This window comes from Scaptodrosophila lebanonensis, unplaced genomic scaffold (genome assembly GCF_003285725.1).
Source record: "Scaptodrosophila lebanonensis strain 11010-0011.00,11010-0021.00 unplaced genomic scaffold, SlebRS2 tig00001415-arrow-pilon, whole genome shotgun sequence".
Classification (NCBI taxonomy): Eukaryota; Metazoa; Arthropoda; class Insecta; order Diptera; family Drosophilidae; genus Scaptodrosophila; species Scaptodrosophila lebanonensis.
This window is the reverse complement of record NW_022060742.1, coordinates 10,694,731-10,719,750: the sequence shown is the minus strand read 5'-3', so window position 1 is coordinate 10,719,750 and position 25,020 is coordinate 10,694,731. Positions and strand designations below refer to the sequence as shown.

At 39.8% G+C, this 25,020-nt stretch overlaps 2 protein-coding genes across 5 annotated transcripts; both read right to left on the bottom strand.

The window, feature by feature from the left end:
- Positions 1–73: 73 nt before the first annotated feature.
- Positions 74–3,082, bottom strand: LOC115632543. Its single transcript, XM_030529758.1, has 7 exons — positions 2,669–3,082; positions 2,435–2,595; positions 2,235–2,379; positions 958–1,365; positions 619–895; positions 452–558; positions 74–389 (listed from the first exon to the last, which is right to left on the bottom strand). The coding sequence occupies exons 1-7, from the start codon at positions 3,039–3,041 to the stop codon at positions 94–96; spliced, it is 1,767 nt and encodes a 588-aa protein (XP_030385618.1). The 5' UTR covers positions 3,042–3,082; the 3' UTR covers positions 74–93.
- A 2,386-nt stretch (positions 3,083–5,468) lies between these two features.
- Positions 5,469–24,844, bottom strand: LOC115632585 (CTP synthase). Of its 4 annotated transcripts, none has more exons than XM_030529805.1 (4): positions 24,463–24,844; positions 8,374–8,544; positions 7,258–7,759; positions 5,469–6,785 (listed from the first exon to the last, which is right to left on the bottom strand). In XM_030529805.1, exons 1-4 carry the CDS (start codon positions 24,677–24,679, stop codon positions 5,729–5,731), a joined length of 1,947 nt encoding a protein of 648 aa, XP_030385665.1. In that variant the 5' UTR covers positions 24,680–24,844; the 3' UTR covers positions 5,469–5,728. The 4 variants fall into 4 exon arrangements, with proteins under 4 accessions (XP_030385665.1, XP_030385669.1, XP_030385666.1 ...); XM_030529809.1 differs by lacking the exon at positions 24,463–24,844 and adding an exon at positions 10,710–10,892; XM_030529806.1 differs by lacking the exons at positions 5,469–6,785; positions 7,258–7,759; positions 8,374–8,544; positions 24,463–24,844 and adding exons at positions 8,691–9,955; positions 10,468–10,617; positions 10,710–10,930.
- Positions 24,845–25,020: the final 176 nt, after the last annotated feature.

Here is a 25,020-nt window from a genome sequence, read left to right as displayed (position 1 = left end):
CTGCGCCAATATTCGATAAATTGAATAACAGAAGTCGGTACTGAGTGCGCGCCACGAAGCAAACGAAATGAAATTTGAATTGAGGCATTGAATTTATTCAACAACAAAGCAATTGAAGTTCTTAAACATAAATGGTGTGTCTTCGTCCGATATGAAATTACGTTCGGGTTTTTCAGATGCAAATGGGTTTGTGGTGGGTGGCAGCACAATATTGAAATGGCGATTTGATTCATTCACAAAACGACTCATGTCCAGAGGAGCTTCATAGTTTGTATAGGAAGTTACCACAATGGGGCATTTAAGGTCCAAGGCCGCACGTATTGTGTCAGGCCAAGTATCTTCAAGAGCGTAGCCAGTAGCGCGGTGAAGACCCGAGTTGAAAAAGCAAACTTTATAACAAGAGAACAATAAATACAAATATAATGGAAACTAAACTAATAGTCTGTCATACCTATATCAGGTTTTAGAAAATCCGGCTGTGCACAATAGTCGTGAAATAAGTGATTTTCAAAATGATATTGCACCGTTCGTTGTGCTTTGCGGCATAAGCGACAGCATCTGCAAATATAAAATGATTTTTTGAATACTGCATTTCTACTGATAACTAAATATACACACTTCATCTTTTTGAGTTGCTCAAAGGATATATTTCGCGGATTTAGCTCGGGTCCTACAAAGACCACATTCAAAGTCTTCACAGCTGGTGTTAAGTGCAACAAAAAGAGCTCCCACTTCTGCAGAACATCAACTTCAAACTCGATTTCTGCTCCTATCAGATGCACGGTTAACTGCTCGTAGTTACGTAAACGTTCGCAGAGCTTCAGGGCGTACCAAGCCGTCAAAGGTCCGGTCGACACTTGAGTCAGTGCAGCGTACTCGCACTGATCGGTAACATCTGAAAAATATTCTCTCTATATTGAGTACTTTATCTTTTTGTCTACTGAGACGTGCTCTTACTGAAATTTAATTTTTTCATCATTTGTCTGGTATTACAACAAGCCATGGGTAGATCCTTCAGCACTCTATTGGGCAACGATGGCTCCAGGCGTCCAAACTTATCTTGGAACACAACAAATGCCTTGAAGAGTTGATAAGCGGCACACCACAGGGCATGGTTCGAGCTTAGATGATTTGGTTTATCCTTGCAGAATGATACTTCGCCACAATTCCGGCACACATCGAGACGCTTAAAGCGATGCTCGCGGCATTTAATATCATTACAGATCCGAGGAAAGAGCAGCACTTCCTGCTCGGTAGCTGTGAGAGGCCGATTCATATTCTTTTCTAATTGCCGTATACAGACAATGCGGTATGAACGAAACTGTTCGTTGTTAAAGTCGCCACATTTGTAGAAGATGTCATGGCCTGGAAATGGATAATAGGATTTTCAATCGGAAAACAAACAAATTGCAGCCCTTTTTAAATGTGCATAGAAGACAAGCAACAGGTAATTTTTTAAACTTTTATACATACAATTTTAAGAAAAAATGAAATCGTTATTAAAGCGTTTTTCCGAAGTGTTGTTTTTCAGCTTATATGTATGTTACATTTTGCATAGGAAGTGTTAAGAGAAAAATTGATCCAAATTGCCAAAATTTCAAATAATTTTAAGCGTTGCACATTATTTGTGCTTGTTTTGTGCAATAATAAATGCAAATAAGTTGACCGATTTCTTGGATGAATCAAGCTTTGCTTATTATTCAAAATTGGAGGCTAGAGCAGTATTGAACGGATGGAAAAAAACTTCCAAAATATTGCTAAAAGGCGTCAAAAAACATCTAATGCACAATATAATGAATTAATGAGAAATAATAGATATGTTGTTAATATTTGAATTGTTTGTTAGTTTTCCAGTTTAAAACTTCCTCCGTAAATGCAGTTGATGAATTTCTGAACAAGAGAAGTATGTTCTTAACAAAATTAAAAATTTACATATGTAACTGTCGTTAAGAAAGACTAATTCATAGAAGATCTGATCTATACTCAGAGATGACAATTCGTGTCTGGAAATATAAAAAAGTCCTAATGTTCTGACTATTCCTTAAACAATCCTCTTTTTTCATCACCCCCGTGCACGGGCCTGTCTATACCACAATATTACTAAAAGTTATCAAATACCACTTAATGTATTTCTAAAAAACTCATTACTCATTCCTGCTCTTGCATTAACTGTCAATCTTTGGCTAAAACACATTCAAATTTTGCAATAAATGTCTAATTCCCGATCCACCTACCATTATGTTCCACCAATTGCCGCAGGCCGTAGCATAGTTGACGATGGGACTGATCATTCTGCATGTGGGCGGCACTGCAGTAATAACTGAGACCACAACGAGTGCAGGGGAGTGGCTGCAGTCCTCGAAGATCAGCTTTGCATAACTAAAAATTCGCATTATTTGCAGAAAGTCAATAACCTAATGGTGCGCCGACTTACATTGCACAGAGATACCATGAAATAGGATCTTGGTCTGTAGATGTATTCCACATACTCGGCTTCATCGTCTGAGGATTCAATATCGCTTACTGGCTCCTGGTTAAATAATCTGCCCAGATTGCTAAACAGCGTGGCAGTCGCTGTGGACGTGTCGACGGCTCCTGCTTGGAAAACTTCTTTAAGTATCACACTCCGGGATACATAGTAGTATATGGACAGAAAATAGGAACCTACCTTTCTGTAGCTTGCCGCCAATGCATTTTAAAAGCTCACTCATTTCATCGGTTTTCTTCACGGGCATGGCTGGTGGAGGGACCTCAACTGGTACGGAGGGCGATCTTCTACTATTTTTACCTGCTTCCTTGCTCTTGGCTAGCAATTTATTGCGCAGCAACTGCTGAATTAATCTAATTGCATCATTAGTTTTCCCAGTGGGAGCGGATGGCTCCTTCTCCACATTGCTGGAGCTGGAAATAGCAGCATCACTTTGATTGGGCGAGTCACCATTATCCTTCGTTTCATCAACGCGATTACATTTGTTTCTAGGACGATTGCGGACCCGTGATTTTTTCTTATTGGCCGCATGCATAACATCAAGTCTATTCATCTTAGTACGTTCTCGTATGTGTGGTTATATGATTTTAATTAGCCCGCTGTACGACGTCTGTACAAGCCGATCGTACACGACATAGTGCGCGCAAATACAAAAGTATGCAGAACAAGGCGCATTGTTCTTGGCCCTGCCTTCTCTCTCATGAACGACCAGACACAGCTCATAGCCAGCCGGTTATTTCGTAGGCTATTTGTAGACATAGCTGGCAACGACAGCGACAGCCGGCACGGGACCATACAGCATTATCAAGAGCGTGTTTGATTTGTTTTCTGCTATAATGACGACAATAAGAACAAAAAGCCAACAACAATTGAAAAACCAGCTTGTTTGATGAGTGGGTCAGGGTGTCGTCCATTGCAGAATATACTACATTTGCAGTAGCTTTAGAATTTGACAGCTAATTTGTCTTTTAGTATAAGTATTTGGTGTGCTTCCTTTGCCAACAAAAATATTCATTACGTATTGTACACGCTTAACGGCCAAATTTCCATCCATTCACAATGCTTTCGATTATACAACCAGTTCACAATTGGCAGCAAACCTGCAGAGCGGCCATACAGTAATAAATTCAAAAAACTTCCGTTATATCGTGAATATATTTCCTTTAACTAAATCAAAATTGAAATGCAAGCTACCTTAGCTTGTTGATTAATAATTTTTGTATTTATTATTTAAATTCAACACAAAAACTCAAACTTACTGGCAAACCTTCTTTATACATACATAAAATATATTTTGGAATAGACAACTTTCCTTAGTTGTTTTCAAAAATTGCTGACTTTTTATGGGGGAGCTGTGAACTGTTGATCGACAAAATCAAATTTCAAATAGAACTCAGGAAGATGAATAGGGAATGTAAATTGTAAGTAAATGAATTGGAATATGGAAAGCAGTTCAATATAATTAAAAGATATTCATAGATAAGGTATTGTGAAATTGCTGATACATTAAATGCAAATATTGTGTGCGCCCACTGCGATACTCATACCAAGCACCTAAGTGCTGGCAAATCGAGAACTAAATTGTGAAATTTCATAAAACTTAAATAATAATAAGGTGGATTTAAATTGTGAAATTTCTGATAAATTAAATTAAAATATTGTGGGCGCTCTCCTCTGCGATTCTCATACCAAGTACCTAAGCGCTGGCAAATCGAGAATTAAATTGTGGAATTTTTAATAAAAAAAAATAAATTAAATAATAAATTTGTGAATTTAAATTGTAAAATTTCTAATAAATTAAATGAAAATATTGTAAGCGCCCTCCTCTGCGGTTCTCATACCAAGTACCTAAGCGCTTGCAAATCGAGAATTAAATTGTGAATTTTCTGAAAACATGAATAATAATAATGTGGATTTAAATTGTGAAATTTCTGATCAAATTAAATGCAAATATTGTGGGCGCCCTCCTCTGCGATTCTTATACCAAGTACCTAAGCGCTGGTAAATCGAGAATTAGATTGTGAAATTTCAAAAAAATTTAATCAAAATATTGTGGAAATAAATTCTGAAATTTCTGAAAAATTAAATGAAAATATTGTATTGTGAAATTTCTAAAAAAAAATTAAATAAAAATATTGTGGAAATAAATTCTGAAATTTCTGATAAATTAAATGAAAATACTGTGTGCGCCCTCCTCTGCGATTCTCACACCAAGCACCTAAGCACTGGCAAATCGAGAATTAGATTGTAGAATTTTTAATAAAAAAAAATTAAATAATAAATTTGTGAATTTAAATTGTACAATTTCTAATAAATTAAATGAAACTACTGTGTGCGCCCTCCTCTGCGATTCTCAGACCAAGTACCTAAGCGTTGGCAAATCCAGAATTAAATTGTGGAATTTTTTATAAAAAAAAATTAAATAATAAATTTGTGGATTTAAATTGTAAAATGTCTGATAAATTAAATGAAAATATTGTGGGCGCTCTCCTTTGCGATTCTCATGCCAAGTACCTAAGCGCTGGCAAATCCAGAATTAAATTGTGAAATTTCTAAATACTTAAATACTTGTAATAATATTGTGGATTTAAATTGTGCAATTTCTGATAAATTAAATAAAAATATTGTGGGCGCCTTCCTCTGCGATTCTCATACTAAGTACCTAAGTGATGGCAAATCGAGATTTAAATAGTGAAATTTCTGATAAATTAAATCAAAATATTGTGGAAAATAATTCTGAAATTTCTGTTAAAATAAATAACAAAATAGAACGCTACCCTTTTGGGTACAGGGTATAAAAATGTACTTATTGTGCTCCTTCAAATTCAACACCCATCATTTTATCATTATATAAATGGGCTTATTTCTATATATATTTTGTTTCAATCTTTGTGTCAAAGTAGGTAGAAATGTTAGGGTCTAAGTGAAATACTTATTTTTCGGTATGCCTCTTCACAAATAAATGAAAGTACTTACTATATTTCAAATTTTTTTCTAAAAATATTTATATTGATACTTTAATAGATTCAAGACTTTATAACTTAACTACCCGTACGTAAATTTACATATGTATGTTTGAAGATTGAATAATAGATCCGAATTACATACACAAGATTATAAGAGTTAAACTTTTTTTTCCGAAGACACGCGAGGTTGGGGCCAACTTCTAACGATTTTGGCTAATAACAGTATTTAGGATACATAGGGGACTTCAAAAAATTTCGAGGAAATATATCAGAATTAATCTGCACCACAGGCAACCTCATTATCCGACGCACTGGTGCTGCCGCCATTCGCAGTACCATTCTTATGTCCGTTGATGGGCAATAACTGCTGGCTGCCCGAGCTACTGCTGTTCGATGAGGAGCATATTTTTTGTGCTCGAAATGAACGCGTCAAGCCGGCAACGTTGTCCTCTTCTTCGGACGATGCGTCCGATAATTGGCGCGGGGACAGACGACATCCACGCATAATGTATTGATCTAGTCGACACACCGAGGCGAGAATTAAGCCCAAAAATGGGGGTGACGGTTTCAATGGCCGCGATAAGTACTCGGGATGGTATTGTGTGGCGACAAAGTAGGGATGGCCACTCAACTCAATGATCTCCATGCGGTTCATCTCGACGTCCGTGCCAACAAACTTCAAACCATGCTCCTCTAATTGTGGCACATATTTTGGATTTACCTCGTAGCGATGGCGATGGCGCTCCTCCACTGATTTGGGATTTCCATATAACTGTCTTATGATGCTCGGCTTATCGCTAAAGATAGTGGTGCGCTTTCCTAATCGCATTGTCCCACCCATCTGACCCGTATGATGTTCGGGCATATCAATGACCAACGGATTGGCTGTCTGGGGCTCAATTTCTGTTGTGTTGGCATCCTTAAGGCCTAGTACGTTGCGCGCAAATTCTATCACGGCTGCCTGGAGTCCCAGACAAATGCCTAGCAATGGTTTACGATTCTCTCGCGCCCACTGACAGGCGCGTATCTTGCCCTCCATGCCGCGCGACCCAAACCCGCCGGGCACCAAAATGCCATCACTCTCGCACAACTTCTGCCACTCCTTGTGGTAATTGGAGGGCTCGCGTTGTAACGTCTCCTGCTCCAACAGGCACGACTCGATGAAAGTCATTACCAGCTTGCGATTAGCAGCGAGTGCCGCATGTTGCAGGGCCTTCATCAAAGACGCGTATGCATCCGTTAGTTTCGTATATTTGCCAACAATGGCGATGTTCACCTCTCGTCGCACGGTTTCGGTGCGTCTCGCCAAATCACGCCAATGTTGCAGACATCTGCAAAAGGAAAACAGAGACTAATCAGATCCAGCATATTATTCAAACAAATTTTGTTTGTCCTTAGCTAAACTGTCGTCTGTATCTAAAAATTAAAATAAAATTTTAACTAACAAATTTTTCATCCTAGCATTTCGCTTGACAGTTTCCACTAGAAACAAAAAAAGAACGCATGTAAAACAGACGTGAAAATTAGCTATAAGCTCCATCCAAAACAAATATGTTAAGTTTCAAGAACATATCTATAATAAATTTTAATGTATTGCTTACAAAAAGAGTTTCTCAGTTTTAGGTTTAAATTTCCTGGTTTCTAATTCAACTTGAACTTTTTACATTTTAAAATTCACAAAAATCACAGAACGGTTTAAGGCTATGCTAAACATATGTATCTTTTCTAAAGCATTCTTCCATTCGAGTAATAGACTTTGCCCCGGTCAGCCCATTCTAAATAATTAGCTCCTTAAACACTTACTTGGCTCGCAGACTTAAATCAATATTAAGCTGCAGTCGCTCGTTCAGATATTCGATGACACCATTCTGTTCCATCAGCAGCGGCACATGATATATGGAATTTAGATCGTGTATGCATATAACCTGATCGGGTCCGACATGACAGAAATTGCTAATCTTCTCTTTAACCTCCACGCCTATAGGTTTCTCAGAGCGACACACAATTAGGTCGGGACTCAAGCCAGCGCCGCGTAGCTCGCGAACTGAACTCTGTGTGGGTTTCGTTTTCGGTTCACCCGTTGCCTTCGGCAGCGGCACCAGCGACACGTGGGCGACGCAGAAATTCTCGCGTTTCACCCGAAATTGAAACTGACGAAAAGCCTCGACAAAGGGCATGCCCTCGATGTCGCCAATGGTGCCACCCAACTCAACGATGCACACCTGCGGCATCGAGGAGCCCTGCACCGGAGTCTGGGCAACGCGTTCCACCCATTCCTGTATAGCATCCGTAATATGTGGCACAACTGTAAATAGAGAATGGGAAATTAGGTAAACTCGAACTAAAAACTAAGATCTTGTGGTAAAATTAATTGCAAAAATTCGGTATGTATTCTACAGAAGAATAATAAATATTTACAATTCATAGTTTAGAACTTCTATCTTGGACTGTAGAGGAGTGTTATATTCGAGTTTTACATTCTTTATAACTAATAATAGCTCAAACATAATTATATAGCTTTATAGAGTTATACACAGGCCTATTTTCTTTCCGAATTGGATGAAATTGTTAAATTTGCGGTTTTCACAAAATGAGACAAATAATTTCACAAATTTAATTCACGCTTTTTTTGCGTGCAAAAAGGCAGATCTTTACCGACTTTATAATAAATATATCAGCATATATTTAAGGAAGCTTAATATACATATCTATATGTTCAAAATAAAATGTTTATCATTTAAAAATTGACGAAATTACATTGAATATTGTAAGAATTGATACAAATATTTAGAAAGTCTTAAATTATTTTATAAATCGTATTGGTGTTGGTTTTACTTTTTACTTTTTTGTACTTTTAAAATCCATCTTTATATGTCTTTTGCAAATAATTTTAGTTTTGTTCCATTATGTCATACGTACCCTGCACAGTCTTTCCCAGATATTCTCCAGTGCGCTCCTTCTCGATGACCAGCTTATAGATTTTCCCGGTGGTTATGTTGTTATCGCGATGCAGTGTGATATCCAAGAAGCGTTCATAATTGCCCAAATCTAGATCCACCTCTGCACCATCGTCCAGCACATAAACTTCACCTTTAAATAATAAAATGGTAAAATATATCGTTAGGTAATCTCAAGTACAAGCAACGTACTGTATACCCACAAAGTCAATAAAGTGCTGAAAGCGTCTAAGTATTATTTAATAATTGTTCTTTTATTGTTCATCTATCTGTCTTTGAGCTTAGGCATTAAACGGCGAGCGCCTAAGAGGCGGCAACGCTCAACTAGAAATCAATTAATCAATGACGTCGCATGGCAAATACAACTAAATATATATCTATATATATATATTGTACATATACGTATATGTACCTATACCTAAAATACAGTGTGCGCTTATGTACAGTCTTCAGCTTAACGCTACAAATTGCGGTGAGGTGCAACTACTTGGATTCCTCCAAGTCCTCCTTGTAGAGCTCCTTGAATATGAGTTTTTGTATTTTGGTGCGTATGCGCAGCTTTTGGGCCGCCGTCAATTGCTTCATGTATGGATGCAGGCTGAGCAAGTAATGGTAGTCATCGTCCTCCGGCACCAGCGGCACATCCATCGTGGAGGAACCATTAAAATTGCTATCCTCGGAGAGGCGAGGTCGCTTCAGTTTCAGCGCTGGTATCAAACCATTCGCATAGGAGTGTTGTGTGAAGTTCAAGTGTTCGCTGCCTGGGCCGCCACCAGCTGCTGCCGCCGCCGCTGCCGCCGAATACTCTTCGCCACGCTCTTTAGCGGCATGCAGACCGGCCGAGCCGTGCGTCGCCAGCGGATGATGTGCCTTATTGTAGAGCGGTGGTGGGGAGACGGAACGTTTGGCCACACCCAGCGTTGTTGTTGTTGTCGCTTGGCTCGAGGTGCAGGATGACGCAGAGGTTGTGGTACTGGCCGGTGCCAGCACCGTGCCAGGCAATAGCAGTTGTCCTTGCATGGTTGAGGCTGCCAGTGATGTTGTTGTTGTGGTCACCATCGGCGGCGGCGAACTGTGTGCCGGCGGTGTCTCCAGCGCTTGTCTGGCTGTCGCTGCATTAATGCACTGCGTGGATTTCTTGCTAAGATCCTGCGCCTCCCTCTCCAGCTCGAGCAGCTGTGCGCGCAACAGGCCTGCTTTGAGCAACGCCTGCTGGTGCGATGCAAATGCCTCCTCCTCTGCTTTGAGTGCCCCTGTGGCCAGGGGTGTGGTGCTCACTTGAGTCTGCTGATGCGCCGCCGGCGGCGTCGGTAGTCCGTCGCGGCTGCCATCAGTTCCATCGCCTCCATAGGCCTCGCCATCACCATCCGCCGCTGCGTCTGTATCATCCTCGTCGTAGTCCTCATCGCTGTCCTGCATGCGTCGTATGAGTCCATTCGTTAGATCCGGTTCTACCACAGTCTTTTCACAGTCCTCGCTCTGCTGATTGAAGTAGAACGACTGATCCTGTTCGTTTTTAGGCAGACGATGGCGCATATGATCGGCTGCAATAAAATATAATGAGATTAATAGGATTGTTTTAAAAGTCCATTTTAAAAACCATTCCTATATCGCCAATCGTTGTAGAGACTTGATATTTGAATTCTTTATTTAGTCAGTGGTTAGGTTCCAAGGATTTCAAATCATAAATCATATCGTGATTTTTTAGTGATATATACTGGATGTGCATATTCTTAGTTGGGTTTTCAAACTTACTTTTAAATACACTTTTCCAAAAACAATTTCACTTTAAATCGTAGGATATACGAGTTAATGAAGTACTTTATAATAGTGGCTAAGATGTTTTTCGACTCTAAAGTCGCTAAGTTAACTTTCTCAAACTAGTATGTACTTGTTTAAAAACTCCCCTTGACTCTTCCCTGCCTTAATTAATTCACTTCTCAGCTCAAAACCTATGAGATTTTTCAAAAACGAATAACTTTGTCCACCTAGATTGGCAATACAAATGTACATATGTACATACATATGTATATGTACGTGACCTGGCGGTACTTACTCAGAAACAATAGAGCGTAGTAGTGCAGCCATTTGGACTCAAATGTTGCCGGATCGAGCAGAAAGTCGCCGTTGTCGGCGCGTGGTATGCGTTTGTATTCCACACGAAAATTGTCGCGCAGTCCCTTCCACTTGGCCTTCAGCACGATTTCTGCATTCATGAATAACAACAACAACAACAATAAAAAAAAAAACAACTTTTATATTAATTGCACCATCCACCCTTACCACTTCCTCACTTACTTGGCAACTTGTGTGCGCTGCTCAACTCATCCCACATCTGCTCCAGAAACGCTTTGTTGCAATGGAAATTGCGATTCCATATCGCCGGTCGCTCCTCGATGTCGTGTATAAATTGTTCGACATTAAGCACAATTGTTGATTTCTTTGGCGCCATTTTAACGGCGTTCGCTTTCGTTTTTTAAATTTTTTATAATCCGTTTTTGTTTTCTCACTTCTCACGCCCGCGCCTGCTAACGGCGAATGAACAGAGTTTTAGTTAAGAACGCGACACGCGACATTCGACAGCCTGCATGCCAGCCTGCCTGCCTGCCTGCTCAATCGTAGCCGGCGAGGTAAAGAAACGAAGAAGGAAAGACGGCAAAGATAACGACAACGCTGAGCTTCACAAGCGTTCGCCCCCCAGTGTTGCCCATTTAGCTCTTTTCCCACCAGTTCAGTTAAAATGTCGGATTTGTAGCATTTTTACAAAATTGGAATACATACAACTCTAAATGGTTACTGATAAAGTTATGTGCGCAAATATGTATTATTAACTTGAATTTGACTCAAATGAATTAGCTGTAGTAAGTATCTGTCTTTCGTCTTGTCATTTAAGTTTGTTGGTAAATTTGGAAAAAGAATTTGCCATTATTCAGGGAAGAAAGTGTGTTAGAGCCCAACCGGATCGAGCCAAAATATAATATAGCAGTCATTGTCTTGTTTTGTATTTACGAAAATTTCTAGTTCTACGCTTCATCTTCATTAAAATTCTGCAATGATCATTGAATAAATGTGTTATAATTAGGTTCTTCAAGAATAAAAGCAAAAACATTAAGGAAAGGAAAAGTTCGCGAATTAGTTTATGGCAATAATTCCAATCTAGCTTTTTTTGACACTCAACAATTGGCAGCACTGTTCCGCTCTTTGTTTTCGCTCTCTTTCTGCATTGCTCCCGCAAATATAAACTTAAACAAAGTGACTGCATTTCAGATCAAAGCAAAGTTCGTGATGCGTGCTCCATCTCTGAAGCGATCTCTGGGCTTTTGCTGACGCGTAGGTGTGAGCGCACAGTGGCGCTAAAACTGCTGTGGGTGCGAGCGAATACTTCAGCATTATATTCTTCATTTTCAAAGCTCACGAAGATGGTCATTTGGAGTGATGAATAACATTTGAACAGAATTTGGTCAGCAAATAAAAATTTAGCGATTGATTCGAGCAAAACCTGAATATTGCAGTCGAGTTTTCGAAGATTAGGTGAAATGTATTAATTAATACATTTAATTAGATGTATTAATCTAAATGACAGATTTGGATTTTAACAAATAGCTGTTCGGCTGGTTGACGACACAGCCTTGAAAAAATATGATTACACAATTTATGAGAAAGGAATATAACTACTGGACTGATTATTTCCTCTCCTTTGTAGAAAAATGTCTTTGCTGTGATTACATTCGGGTATATTTGAATAAAAGTAATCTCAAGGGTATATAATTGAACACTTTCACTTTTTTTGTCAATTTATTAAAATGGATTTTGATCAACTAAACAAATTATACCGACATTGATTTCAAACATTCCGTAGCATATTTTAAAAGTATATAAAATGTCTTAGCATTGCTGTCGAGAATAAATATGTAATGGCCCTGGGTAGAAATTCAGAATCGGTATGAAGTATGTATAAGAATATATTTAAATAAAATTAAATATTAAAATTAGGTTAACTCGAGCCAGAGTAGTCGCCCCCACATAATGCAAATCGATGTTGAAACTTGAACATCAATAATCAAGCAGGAAAATCGAAATAGAAAACAATTTTTAATATGTTTTTAAACACTCACTGATGCTACGAATATTCAAGAAACTTTCTAACGATATTGAAACTCCAAAGAAGGTCAAAAATGTTAACCCGTAAAAGTTAAAGCAGCAAACAGAGATTTTAGAGTTCGCAGAATTGGCAAAACGATATAATTGCAAATTATTAAGAAGATGGTTTGAAAAAAGGCTCCATAAACTTGATTTGCAAATGAATTTGAAGAATCTACACTGCTAGTTCGATAACGTAAGCTCAAATGCATTTTGAAGTATCGGCGTTCATACAGACAAGCCGAACTAATGGACAAAGCGAGTCACTTGCCAGCTTTGGTCAACTGACTTAACTAAGTTGCAAGTGCAGCTACAGCCACTGCTATTTAAATGCCACAGCAGCAGCAGTAAAAGCAACAACAACAACAACAACTAGCCAAATGGGCAGACCAGTGCAATACAATAACTTCATTAAGATTCCGTGGCTTGCGACTATGGCGACGACGATGAGGACTACGATGGCGGCAATGGCAGTTGTTATACTGTTGCTGTTGCTGTGTTGTTGTTGCTGCTGTTGCTGTTGTTGTTGCAGTAGGCCTAGCCAATGCCAACAGCAGTCAGCCAAACGAGCCACAAGCGTGGAACGTTTTAGCGACAGGAAATGCTGCAGCACTGTCGGCAACTGCGTCGACAGCGACAGTGACGGCGACGGCGACGGCGACGGTAACGGCAACGACTGCGAAGCGTACGAAAGAAAGAAGCAAAATCAAATTATAAACACGCCAGGCCAGGCCAGAGAGGAGGCAGTCAGTCAGCCAAGCAGGCAGCAGGCAACAGCAGCAGCAGCAGTCCTCCCCGCCACCCCCCTCTCACACTTCTACCGTAACTCAAATTGCGCCCCCACACGAGCCTCTCGGTGAGTAGCAAGCGATTGCGATGGCGTCGTCGCCGTCTGGCGGCGGCTAGGCAGGCACATAATATGTGAGCATGTGCGTGTGCATGTGTGTCTGTATGTTGTTGTTGTTGTAGTATGTTGCTGTTGTAGGGTGTGAGTGACTCAGCCGGTGCATACCCTGCAGTTCAAATGATTAACTACTATTATGGCGCCTGTACGCGAGGTGGTATGGAGTGTCAGGTGAACTACTTATATTGGCAGAATCTAAGTATAATCTGGTTAATATGAAAATTAAACTCTTAAATAGAGGCATCTCTATCGCTTCAGGATAGACGAAAAGCACAAGCTAACGAATCTGTCACCTTCCGATTACAACATGAAAAATTAACGTAAAAGAGAAGAAAATATAATATACGAAGACGTCTGTCTTCTCCATATTATGTTATTAATAAAACACCGGTTCTGTTCTTTCACAAAATATTTTGTTATGCAATATACTAGGACGCGATTTAGAGACTTGGGAACTTCGTGCTAATTAGCTTAACTAAGACTATAATTGAATTAATTTGAAGATTGTAAAGTGCTTTCAGCATACTTAGTATAAATATCCCTTTATATCATAATGTTTTCTCTGTCTTCAGAGGTTGCATTATTATCATATTGGCGATTTTTCGCACCCGTTCTAGACAGGACAGTAAAGGATGTTTCCCCTATGTTTCCTCACAAAGCGTCTTCTGGATACTTTTTTTTCCCGCATTGTAAAGAACATTTTCTTGCATCTTCGAGGAAATATGCTAAGTGTCACTAAATTTTTGCTACATGAAAAATTGTGGGACCTCTCTTTTTAGCACACTAGCGATTCTGCTTGCTTTATTTAATAGTTTCCGACACAAAAATACGTTTAATTGATTCCTGGATGTGGTTTAAAATACATGTTGATTCAGATAAATGTACCGATGAAGTGGTTCTTGTTTTATCTCCTAGGAGTCTTTAATGTGGAATGGCTTAGATTTGAGAGCATGCACATGCTAGCCATTATATTAACAAGCCCTGGTCCAATCACTACCCCACCCCCAAATCCTCTTACAACGTTTTAAAGATGCTTGAAAAGTGGCGAGTTAGTCCCAACCACCAACGGGCATCGGAGATGTGATAGATTTGGGATTAGTGCACCAAACTGCAGGGTAACGACACAGTCTGACGTTTGGTTGCTCCGTCTGCCATTTAGCCAGCCATTCAGCCAGCCAGTCATGCAAAAATGTTTGCAGCCGCCGCCGCCGCCGCTGCCGCGTGCACAGAGTGCGAAATAATAAAACGGCAGCAGCGGCAAGCAACGGCGCTCGCTTGCAAAATGATGATGACGACTAGGTGGGGTAAGGAAGAGTAAAAGAGAGAGGGGGGAGGAGGGGACGGTAGAGGATGGGTGCAAAAGTTCCAGCAAAAGCAATTTCTGGCGGCAAGCTTGCTACAGGCAGGCAGGCAAGCAGGCAGGCAAGCAAGCCAAAGCAGTGTGGCGGACAAACGACCAAACGAACGACCGATGAAGCGACTGACGAACGGACAGAAGGACGGACCGACGGACAGACAGAGCGACCAGAGCTCGCAACCAGGCCGGCTGAAAACGGCGAGCAGACAAATAATGCGTCACGTTGCGCAGTCGTTAAATTTTCGTCGTTGTTGCCGACAATTTCATGTGCAGACTGCGAGTGACAGCGTGCCGTGTTGTTGTTGTTGTTGTTGTTGCTGCTGCTGCTGTTACTGGGGTGCTGCTGGCCAGACGCGGCGGGGTAGCCAACGGCAACGTCAACAACAACAACATCAACAAGAATAGCAATGGCAATGGCGGGAGCGTGTGCTGTGCCGTGCTAATGTCTTGGCAAGCCGAGCTAAGCTGAAACGAGCACTGAACTACTACTGAGGAGAGCCTTGAGTTGTGGCTGCGAATGCGAATACATGAGACTTAGTAGTAGCCAGGGAAGAATTTCGCAAGTTGGTGTTTGGCAAGCCGGCGAGCAACTTCTGCACCGACCAGAAGAACCCCAAACTTATCCGTTTGCCACATGGCAAATGTCATCTTTTCGAAGCGTTTTTGGTGCTTACTATTTTTTTAAAGGTTCGCAAATCTGTATCCGGAAAAAGCCGCAAAAGCCACACTTTAATATGAAATCAGGGTAGTCAGTTGTTGGTGTTTTCAACGATGGATCAGCAGTAAGGAATTCTTAACAAAGGGAAGTAACTTTATGAATTGGAAATAAGTAAAAATAAAATAAACCTCATTTCTAGCATTAAGCTGGTGAAGTATTTAAAAATTGTTTAAGCACAACTATTTTTGAAAATTCTACGTTTGTTACTAAAAGAAAATATAAAAATTAAGTGATACATTAATGTTATTATAAAAAAAAGTTATATTTATATATATATTTGTGAAGTTTTGGGTATTGGCTGAAAACTAGCTGCCCAGATTATCGTACTCTTTTCTTAAATGGAATTTGTTAAAAACAGTCGAAAAATTTGATCAAATTTATATAAAATCTTCGGTTTACTTCTCGAGATTGCTTTATCCTTGATCGGATGGACCCTCTGTCCAGTGCAAGCCATTAATTTCATTCAATAAATTCTTTGTATTGCTCAAGTGAAGAGGTTTTCAGAGAGATCAGTCCTTTTAGAAGCGCTCTGATATTTCCTTTCATAAAATCAGTTTAAAAAGCTGAACTCCTAAAATAATTTTGAAAAACACGCTGCCTTTACCATAATCACAAATTATTTGATTTGTTCCATTACCGTATAATGTTGTTCGTTTTGAATCGAATTTAGTTTTTGAAAGCTTTTTAGAAAAGAAACCGGAACCTACACAAATATTTAAGTACAACAAATCATATTCATTCAATAAGACAAAAGACATCATAAATATGGGTCATTAGGTCTTAATGACGGATTAATGACAGGCTTTGCCATTTCTGATAAGACTTTGTGTTGCTGATAGGAATGGCGCGCCGTTTACCACGCCAATTGGATTTCCACAATTGTGTGTATGGGTCAATGTATTATGAGTGTACATCATATTCATATTTTGTTTATGGTTGTGAATAGGGGGCCTTGAGATACCGACTTATTTAAACAAACTTGGACAACCTGGCCGTTTCTTATATGTATGTATATTTATTTTTATTTATCGCGAAGCAAACATTACATTCCCCTGAACTACTATTAAAAAGATCAATAAAGCTAGTGCTTGTGTTGATATGGTGGTAGTTTTCTAGAACTCAATATATAGCTTAACAGCAGTTAAAAGTCGATTCATAAAAGATAACATTAAAGATATGGTCCGATAAAACAGGCAAATTAAAGAGTTTGTTAAAGGTTTGCAGGAATATAATTGAAAGGTTGGAAGGTTCAATTAAAGCTAATACGATAGATTTGATAGTGCAACAAATTTGTTACGCATTTACTGTTCAAGGTCAACTTATAAAAAATCAAACTTTTATACATATATGTATGTATATTCAAATTTTTTGAAAATCTGACCGTAGCGTTAGGGAGACAAATATAAATTGGGATAAGTTAAAAATATGATCGTAAGGAAACAAACAATACAATACAGCAGGTCTTCTAGAAAATAAAGCAAAGGCTGCAGCTTTCCGAATTACATTTAGGGACAGTTCGAGTTTAGCAACAATTATCTATTTAGTAGCACTCGAACAAGGCTAACTCGTTAGGCAAAACTATGAACAGCTTCAATCAGTTATTTAACAAACTAATTAAGTCAAAAATCTCTTTAAAAATGAAAGAAGTACAGTCCCTCTTTATTACTCAAAGTCAAGAGCAGTCCTAAATATAACCAATATGATTTTGAAATACTTTAAATAGATTTTCTTGGAAACTGTTAAAAGCTTTTTAACAACATGAAAAATATTGTCAAGAAGAATCCTTGTTTTATTTTTCTGCAAGTTTTTTGCATACACATTTTTTAAGTAGGTTGTCCAAATTAAATCCCAAATCGATAGAAGTAGGAAATGTTATTTACATAAACCATTGATATTAGAGTTTGACTTGAATAACATAAGCTTGACGATATTTTGTAAAAATTAGACTGTTTTGGAGGGAAATATTTGCACTAAAACAAACGCTTTTTAAACACACAAATTTCTGTTTTTTTTTTTTTTTTGATGCAAATAAACATGAGTTTTCTGTAATTTGTGGGCTCAGAATCGGAAGATATACAATGTAACCGTTTACGAATTCAAAAACAACTCGAAAACTACTGGAATTTTTAACCATTTTGAAATTTGATTATTGGATATGGGAACATTTATTATCATTGATTCCACACAATTTAGCCGTAACAAGTTGTGATACAATTGCGTGATATGATATTGATTCTAATAAGAAATTGCCCATAAAAGCTATCCTATAGTCGGTAGTTAGTCGATTCTAGCATCAATCAGGAAACAAACAAGAAATTCTAAATTAATGAATTCTTGTTACAATAATTAAGTATGGTCTTGGGGGTCAAATCGTTCTATTTAAGGACTACACTTTGCTAGTTTAGAAGAAAGAATGCCATTGATGTGGCCACAAACCTAGCCACTTATCTAAGTGTGTACATGTGTTGTATATGTATGTATGTGTGTTGATACAGTTAGGCACATTCGAAAACAGCAGCAGCAGGACTGAAGAACACAGCGGGCAGGCACAGGCACAGAGCCATGGACAACAACAAAACTACACATTAGCGTTGGTTAGAGCGGGGCGGGGGGAGGGACAGCTGCCAACTAAAGCTTGAAAAGTTGCCATTGCCTATACACATTGTGTTTGTTGTTGTTCCTCCACAAAATCAATAAAACACGCACACTATGCACACATAAACACACACACACACACACATGCAAAAACGCTAACGACAAAAACGCGCGCGCGTCCTATGCAAAAAGCTAGGGGGCAGGCGGCAGTATGTGATGAATCGGGTGGCGCGCGGGAGGGGAGTTGGTGGAGTAGGCTTTAAATTGGTGTGCGGCTGGCTACTAGGCAGGTAAAGTTTTTAATATTTAGTACAAACAACAACTACAGCAGCAGCAACAACAACAATGGTGGCAACAGAAATAACAGTTTTATGCGAGGCAGGCAGGCGAGCGGGCGCACGTTGACAGGCCGCCGAATGTCCAACAGCGTGCAACAAAAATAAGAACAACAACGCACGACAAACAAACGAATGAACGAACGAAACCAACTTCGAACTGGAACTCGAAAACGCGCGACCACTGCTGATTGCAGTCAGCTTACAACTGAAATTGAAAATTCAGCAGAGCAAAGTGCGAAGCGGCGCCGCCGCCGCCGCCACTGCTGTTGCTGCCACGCCACCGTTGATGCGAGCGTGTCGGCTGCGGCAGGCGCGACAGGCTGCAGCCAAACAGCCAACCAGCCAGCCAGCCAGCCAGGCCCAAAAGCCATAGCTGCTGCTGCTTGCTATAGCCCAGTCAGCCAGTCAGCCAGCCAGCCAACAAAACGTGCCAACAAGCAGCTGAAAAGCGGCAGCGACGACGGTGGCGGCGGCGGCGGCAAAAAACAGAAACGCAAAAAACGCCAGCCAGGCACACAGCCGGGGGGAAACGTAGCGCGCAGCAGGAGGAAGAGGAGGTGGATGGATGGAGGTGAAGAGGCAGTAGCAGGCTGCCAGCCCCAGCAGAGTCAGAGCCAAAGCCAAAGCCACGCCACAAGCTTTTGCACATTACATACAAACATACATACATACATACTAACGCGTGCATGTGGTGTTGTATGTATGTATGTAAGTGTGTATATGTGTGTGTGTGCTGTTTTGGGGGGCGCGCACAAACGCTAAAAACTGCTCACCCCTCTGCCCAACAACAACAAAAACGATGATGGCGACGAGTGTCAGGCTGGCTGGCTGGTTGCCTGCTTTTGGGCATATTATTGCGAGCGCGGCGGCATTTTCGCATTTGCCGGCTATCCATGAGTGTGTGTATGGGTGTGTGTGTGTGTGTTGGTGTGTATATGTGTGTGTATGTGTGAGCAGCGGGTGTGAGGTTGCCATTGCCTGTGCTGCATGCAACAACAACAACGACGACGACAATCATGAGCGCGGAAGCGAGCAAACGAGCGAGCGAAAAGCATAAACCATAGCCTTGGCTACGGCTGGCAAGCAGGCAGGCAGGCAGGCAGGCCGGCGCGTTTTGGACAGAAGACGAATGGATGGATGGAACATTGGATGGATGGATGGATGGATGGATGTATAGATGGTTGGATGGCTGGATGGATGGTTGGATGGGAGGCTCGTTAAAATCACGCGACAGAAGGCAATGGCAGAGGCAGCGGCAGTGGCGAGCCGAAGCGAGTGCCAGACCAGACATTGGCAGCATGAGGTGTAATATTTTTTTTGGTGTTGCCAATTTTAGGGGCGTGGGTTGGGTGAAAACTTGCAGCCGCGTGGCGTTAATTGCAATGGCGATTTGTGGGGGCTCAAACAATAACAACAAAACCAGAGTGGGGGCTGAGGCGATATTTTGGCGCGTTAGCGTTGCCAGGCGTGAGCAAAACGGCCGCACCACACATAATACACATGCATACATAAATATAAAGACATAATTGAGCGAGCAAACACACACACATACACGTAGCTGGACCCTAAAAACGCCAACAGTCATCAGCAGCAGCGGGCAGCAACAATGTTGATAAGCAACAGCCAGGATGACAGGATGGGGGAAACAGCGGGTGAGCAGTGGAGAGTGGCGCAGCATTCGTAACATCCTGCTGATGCTGCTGCTTTCGACGACAACAACAACCACAGCAGCATGCCATTTTTCATTAAATTTTTTACACACAGACACGCATAAAGTCGGCAGGCAAGCAGCATTATTGTCGCAGTTGGCGTCGCAGTCAACGTTTCGCATACATAAACGTGAGCGTAACAAATGCGCGAGCAGCAAATAAATGCAGGCCCAAAAGCAGCAGCAGGAGCAGTGCCAACATTCTGCGAGAGAGGAGAGAACGGGCGCCTAGACGGAGTCCAGAAACAACAGCAAACATACATACATACAGCCACACACACACACACACATGGACGCACGCAACACGCAAAGAGCAACAGCTGCTAACGATGTTGACGCGTTGATGTTGCTGCTTTTGTTGTTGTTATTGCTGTGTTGATGGTGGCGGCCAAGTTGAAGTGGCAGCAACAACAACAACCGAGACTACAACGGCTTTGCCTCGCTTTTCTGGCTAAAAACGCTAATGTGGCCAAAGAGACGGCGCCGTTAACACACGTCGAGCACCAGCCGTCGCAGCGGCAGAAGTACAAAAGCGAAAACGCGCAAAATACACAGCCAAAAGCAAGGAGACAACAACTACAATAGTAGAAGCAAAAGTGGCATGTAAGAGAAGAAAAGACACGGGTAGAAGCAGCAGAGAAGATAACAGACGACATTGACAACAGTCACCAAAAGCTATAAGAACGGGTGGTGAAGGTAGGTGATACAGACATACATATATACAAACCTACTTACATATATACATATGTAGAGGCTCGACTGTTTGCTCGAACGCACGCTTCAATGAATGAAAATAAGAGAAAAGCGCAAATCAGCGTTGCCCAAAATGGCGACGCGTCCACCACACTTCTCCCTTCAAACCACCGACCTGCCCACATGTACACCAATTAACGCAAAACAAATGAAGCGAGCGCACACACGCATGTGCGTATCAGTCAGCTTCGACGTCGACGTCAACGCTGGCGTCGACTGCACTCTCGCAGCCAGAGGTAGCGGAGGCGATGTAAATGAGCAACAAAGCGTCAGAAAATGCAATGCGACCCCCAAAAACGAATTGCCGTGTCCGAACGAAAAATGCAAATGACAGCCAGACAGGCGACCAGCAAATCCGTTAGCTGCATGAATGTTGATTGTGTGTGTGTGCTAGTGTGGGTGGGTAATGTTGCGGGGCAACATGTGGCGTGCACACACACACACACACACAATGTTGAATAAGGTTGGTTGCTAATGAAAGAGATTGCATACGTAAGTGAAGCGAAGAATGTTTAGCAAACTACTTTAATATGCATTGGGATATGCGCTCAAATTATCTAATTGAGGTTACCTCTTCATAACCAAATTTAGGATTCCAGAGCAGTATATCCCATATAGAAGAGGCTAAATAATTCACATATGGTTAAACAAATATAATCATCAAATATATGATAGAAATGTGAGCAATTGATATTTTTCCTTAGAGGTAATAACAAAGAAAACTTTAGCTTAACATTTTTTTGGCTTTGTTACATTATGACTGAGCTAACAATTAATTATACATAAGTACATTTTTTAATATTTGCGGTGAATAATTTAATATTTGATAGGCGAATCTTAAGTCATACAGAAGGGCACTTTAGCTTTGGCTATAATATAACACACATTTTGAAATATTTATCAAAGAGCTTCTTATATGGATTTATTCTGTAAACCCGTATTTATACTCTTAAATTGGTTGTCTTTTACATCCAAAATCAAAAAGAAGCCTTTTACAATTAAAAATAAATAAATTTAAAAAACTGTAAATTATATTTGTGTTCTGGGGAAATTGTTAATTAACACGTTTGTGATTTATCATCAAATGCTAACCTTTTGGTGGAATGATAACTAAAATTTCATACAATATGCTAAATTTTAAGGCAGGTTACTGATAATAGCAGTGCAAACACCTCTTAATTATTGGTTGGGTCAGAACCTTACACATACACACACCCACATTAATACTTTTATGCAAATTCAATGCAGCCATACTGTCATCCGTACACACTAACATACTCGTCTGTATCTACGTATGTATTTGTGAGACTTTACAATAATTGCATTGCCACTGCATTGCATAAACAAATGTACATACATATGCGTCGCTCTGTTGCTGTATATGCATGTTGTTGTTGTTGTGCCCAGCAGCGTGGGTAGTTGGTCCGTGTACAGGAGAGCAGCAGAGATGAGTTTGTAGCGTCGGTAATGCAGCTCTTTCCCATATTATGCATTAATGGGTGTATGGAGTGTGTTCAGCGAGCGCATGAAATTCGAGATAGTGCTACAATAATTTTGTTTATAGGAGGTATTTAAACAATATGTTTAGAAATGGCTTAAAAAGGAATGCATCCGAACTATTTGCCCCGAAACATTATAAGAAACTGTAGGTGGAACTTATTGTTATTGCAAAACATTGTGCAAATAATATATTAACATACGTGTTTACATATGTGTATTTACAGTTGCGGTAAAAAAAATAGTGCTATAATAATAGATTTTTGATGAAGTTTTAATTTTCCAAATTCTTAACGCATAATTTGTTGTTTTGTTGAAGTTTTAATTTTCCAAATTCTTAACGCATAATTTGTTGTTTTGTTGAAGTTTTAATTTTCCAAATTCTTACCGCATCATTAAATGAGATTTTTTTATGTTTACTTAAACAAAAAGTTACCAAAAAGGGATTTTAACTGAATATACAAAGCCCGCGCATATTTTTTTGTGGACTCCTTATCTACAGCCCAAAGCCCATAGTAGTTCCTTGACTTTCGTAGAAAAACAGTGATTTTTTCGGTCATTAACCAACAGCAACGGTATTTCTTTTTCCACATAATGTTGGTTAATTATTTATTGAAAACAAACTCGGATGAAAAGGGTCAAAAATTATAAGAGAAGAATAAACATTTCAATGCTGTTAAACTTGACAGAATTCAAATACAAAGCTTTGCCGACCAACTCTCTCCCACAACATGCACATACGAGTATACACATACATATACATACATACATATAGTATGTACGTACATAAAAGGCAACATGAAAAGGGAAATCCACACACAAAAACCGGCAGTTGAAGAGAAGATGTGGCACCCACAAGGCAAAGCGCATAAGAAAAACGAGACTTTCGCTTTCAATGTCAAGCGAAAAAACCGGCGTTTTATTTGAGAGCACAATTCTGATGGAAGAATACAAAGCAATGGAGGATGAAGTAATTAGGTAAGAAAACCCTATTGCTCCTACTTGTCGACATTGCTATTCCACCTCAATAAATTGCTATTACATACACTTAAGTTTAAGTTTTAAATAAGGCCATTGATTTCCCCATAACATCATAAACACATACATTATTTAAATATTTTCTATAAATACGCGCGGAAAATAAATGATTCATTTACTATTACTTAATAGAATATAATCTCTTGTTTGCACGGAAACACAAATATTTTTCAACATCACACAAATACATAAATGCATTCCCGCCAATTTCAACAACAACAATATCAGCTGTTCATATAGGAGGCTTTAAATGGCTAAGAGTAGCAAATACATACCCAAACGCCACCCTCCCTAGCACATAAACAAACCTCTGATGAGTAATTGTTGTGCGCTTTCTAATTTAATTAATTTAGAACCAGACATAATAGTTGTGTAAACAACAGACAATATTAATTTTTAATCAATTACTTAGTTCTATTTTCAGTCGATAGAAAAAAATGTGGAATTTTATTTACCGTCTAATAATATTTTAATTAAAAAAGTAATAAGTTGCACTTTGTAGCTGAGTTGTTGTTATTGTTTATTATTGATTTGCCCCTTCCCATAACATTTCTTCCTCCCACGTGCTAGATTCACGAATGCGGAACAACAGCTGATAAGCATATGTATATGTATATACATGTGTATATATAGTTGTCCTGCTCAGGCACGCGAGGTTGCAACAAGCTGCAGCGACCTTTTCGAAACAAATCCCCGGCAGCAATTTCTTGTTTTTTCTCTGTGGCGGGCACAGACGGATAAATTGATTCTTTCGGCAAATAGCAACACCAGCACGGGCAAAGCGTATTGAACAAATGCCAAAAACAATATATGTATAGGTGTAGATATATTAAATACACAAGAAATGACGTCTTAGAATATTTTCGCGCTTTTAAAACATTTCTGTTGTTTTATAACATTTTAGGTACAGCCCAAAACGCAATATATATACATACATTTCAAATGTATGTATGTGCATTGTATAAATACATATAACCTTCAACTTGAATTTGAATGCACTTACCATGCTCGTAGGGTGAAAAGGTGCCAGCATCAATGTTGATGTAGGGGTCAATCTTAATGGAGGTGACATCCAGACCAGAGGCTTTAAGCAATGTGCCAAAAGAGGATGCAATGACGCCCTTGCCGACGCCACTTATAACGCCACCCGTTACCAAAATGTATTTCATGTTATTACCACGTGAACGATTGTCCATTAAATAGCATGTGTGTTTGTGCATAAATTATTTGCAAACCACGCGGCACTTTCGCTAATTCGATTTGCCGTTAAAATCACACTTCGGAGTTATCGGAGCGATAAAAGGTCTGGACAATAGCAACAGTGTATTGCAAGTTGCACCGCACTTAACTAATAACATACTTTGAACAAGGCATTATAACGTTTGCATTACATTACGACTAGTCAGTCAAATGTGTAGCGACTAAGAGAAGCAAAGAGTGACCATTTGGCGAAACAGAAATAGCGCAGGAAATGCGTCACATATTAGTGCTGAAAAACGCCACTAGGAATTTGAATTCAATGTGGCAGAATAAGCTAACGAATAATAACTAACTTTTTTAT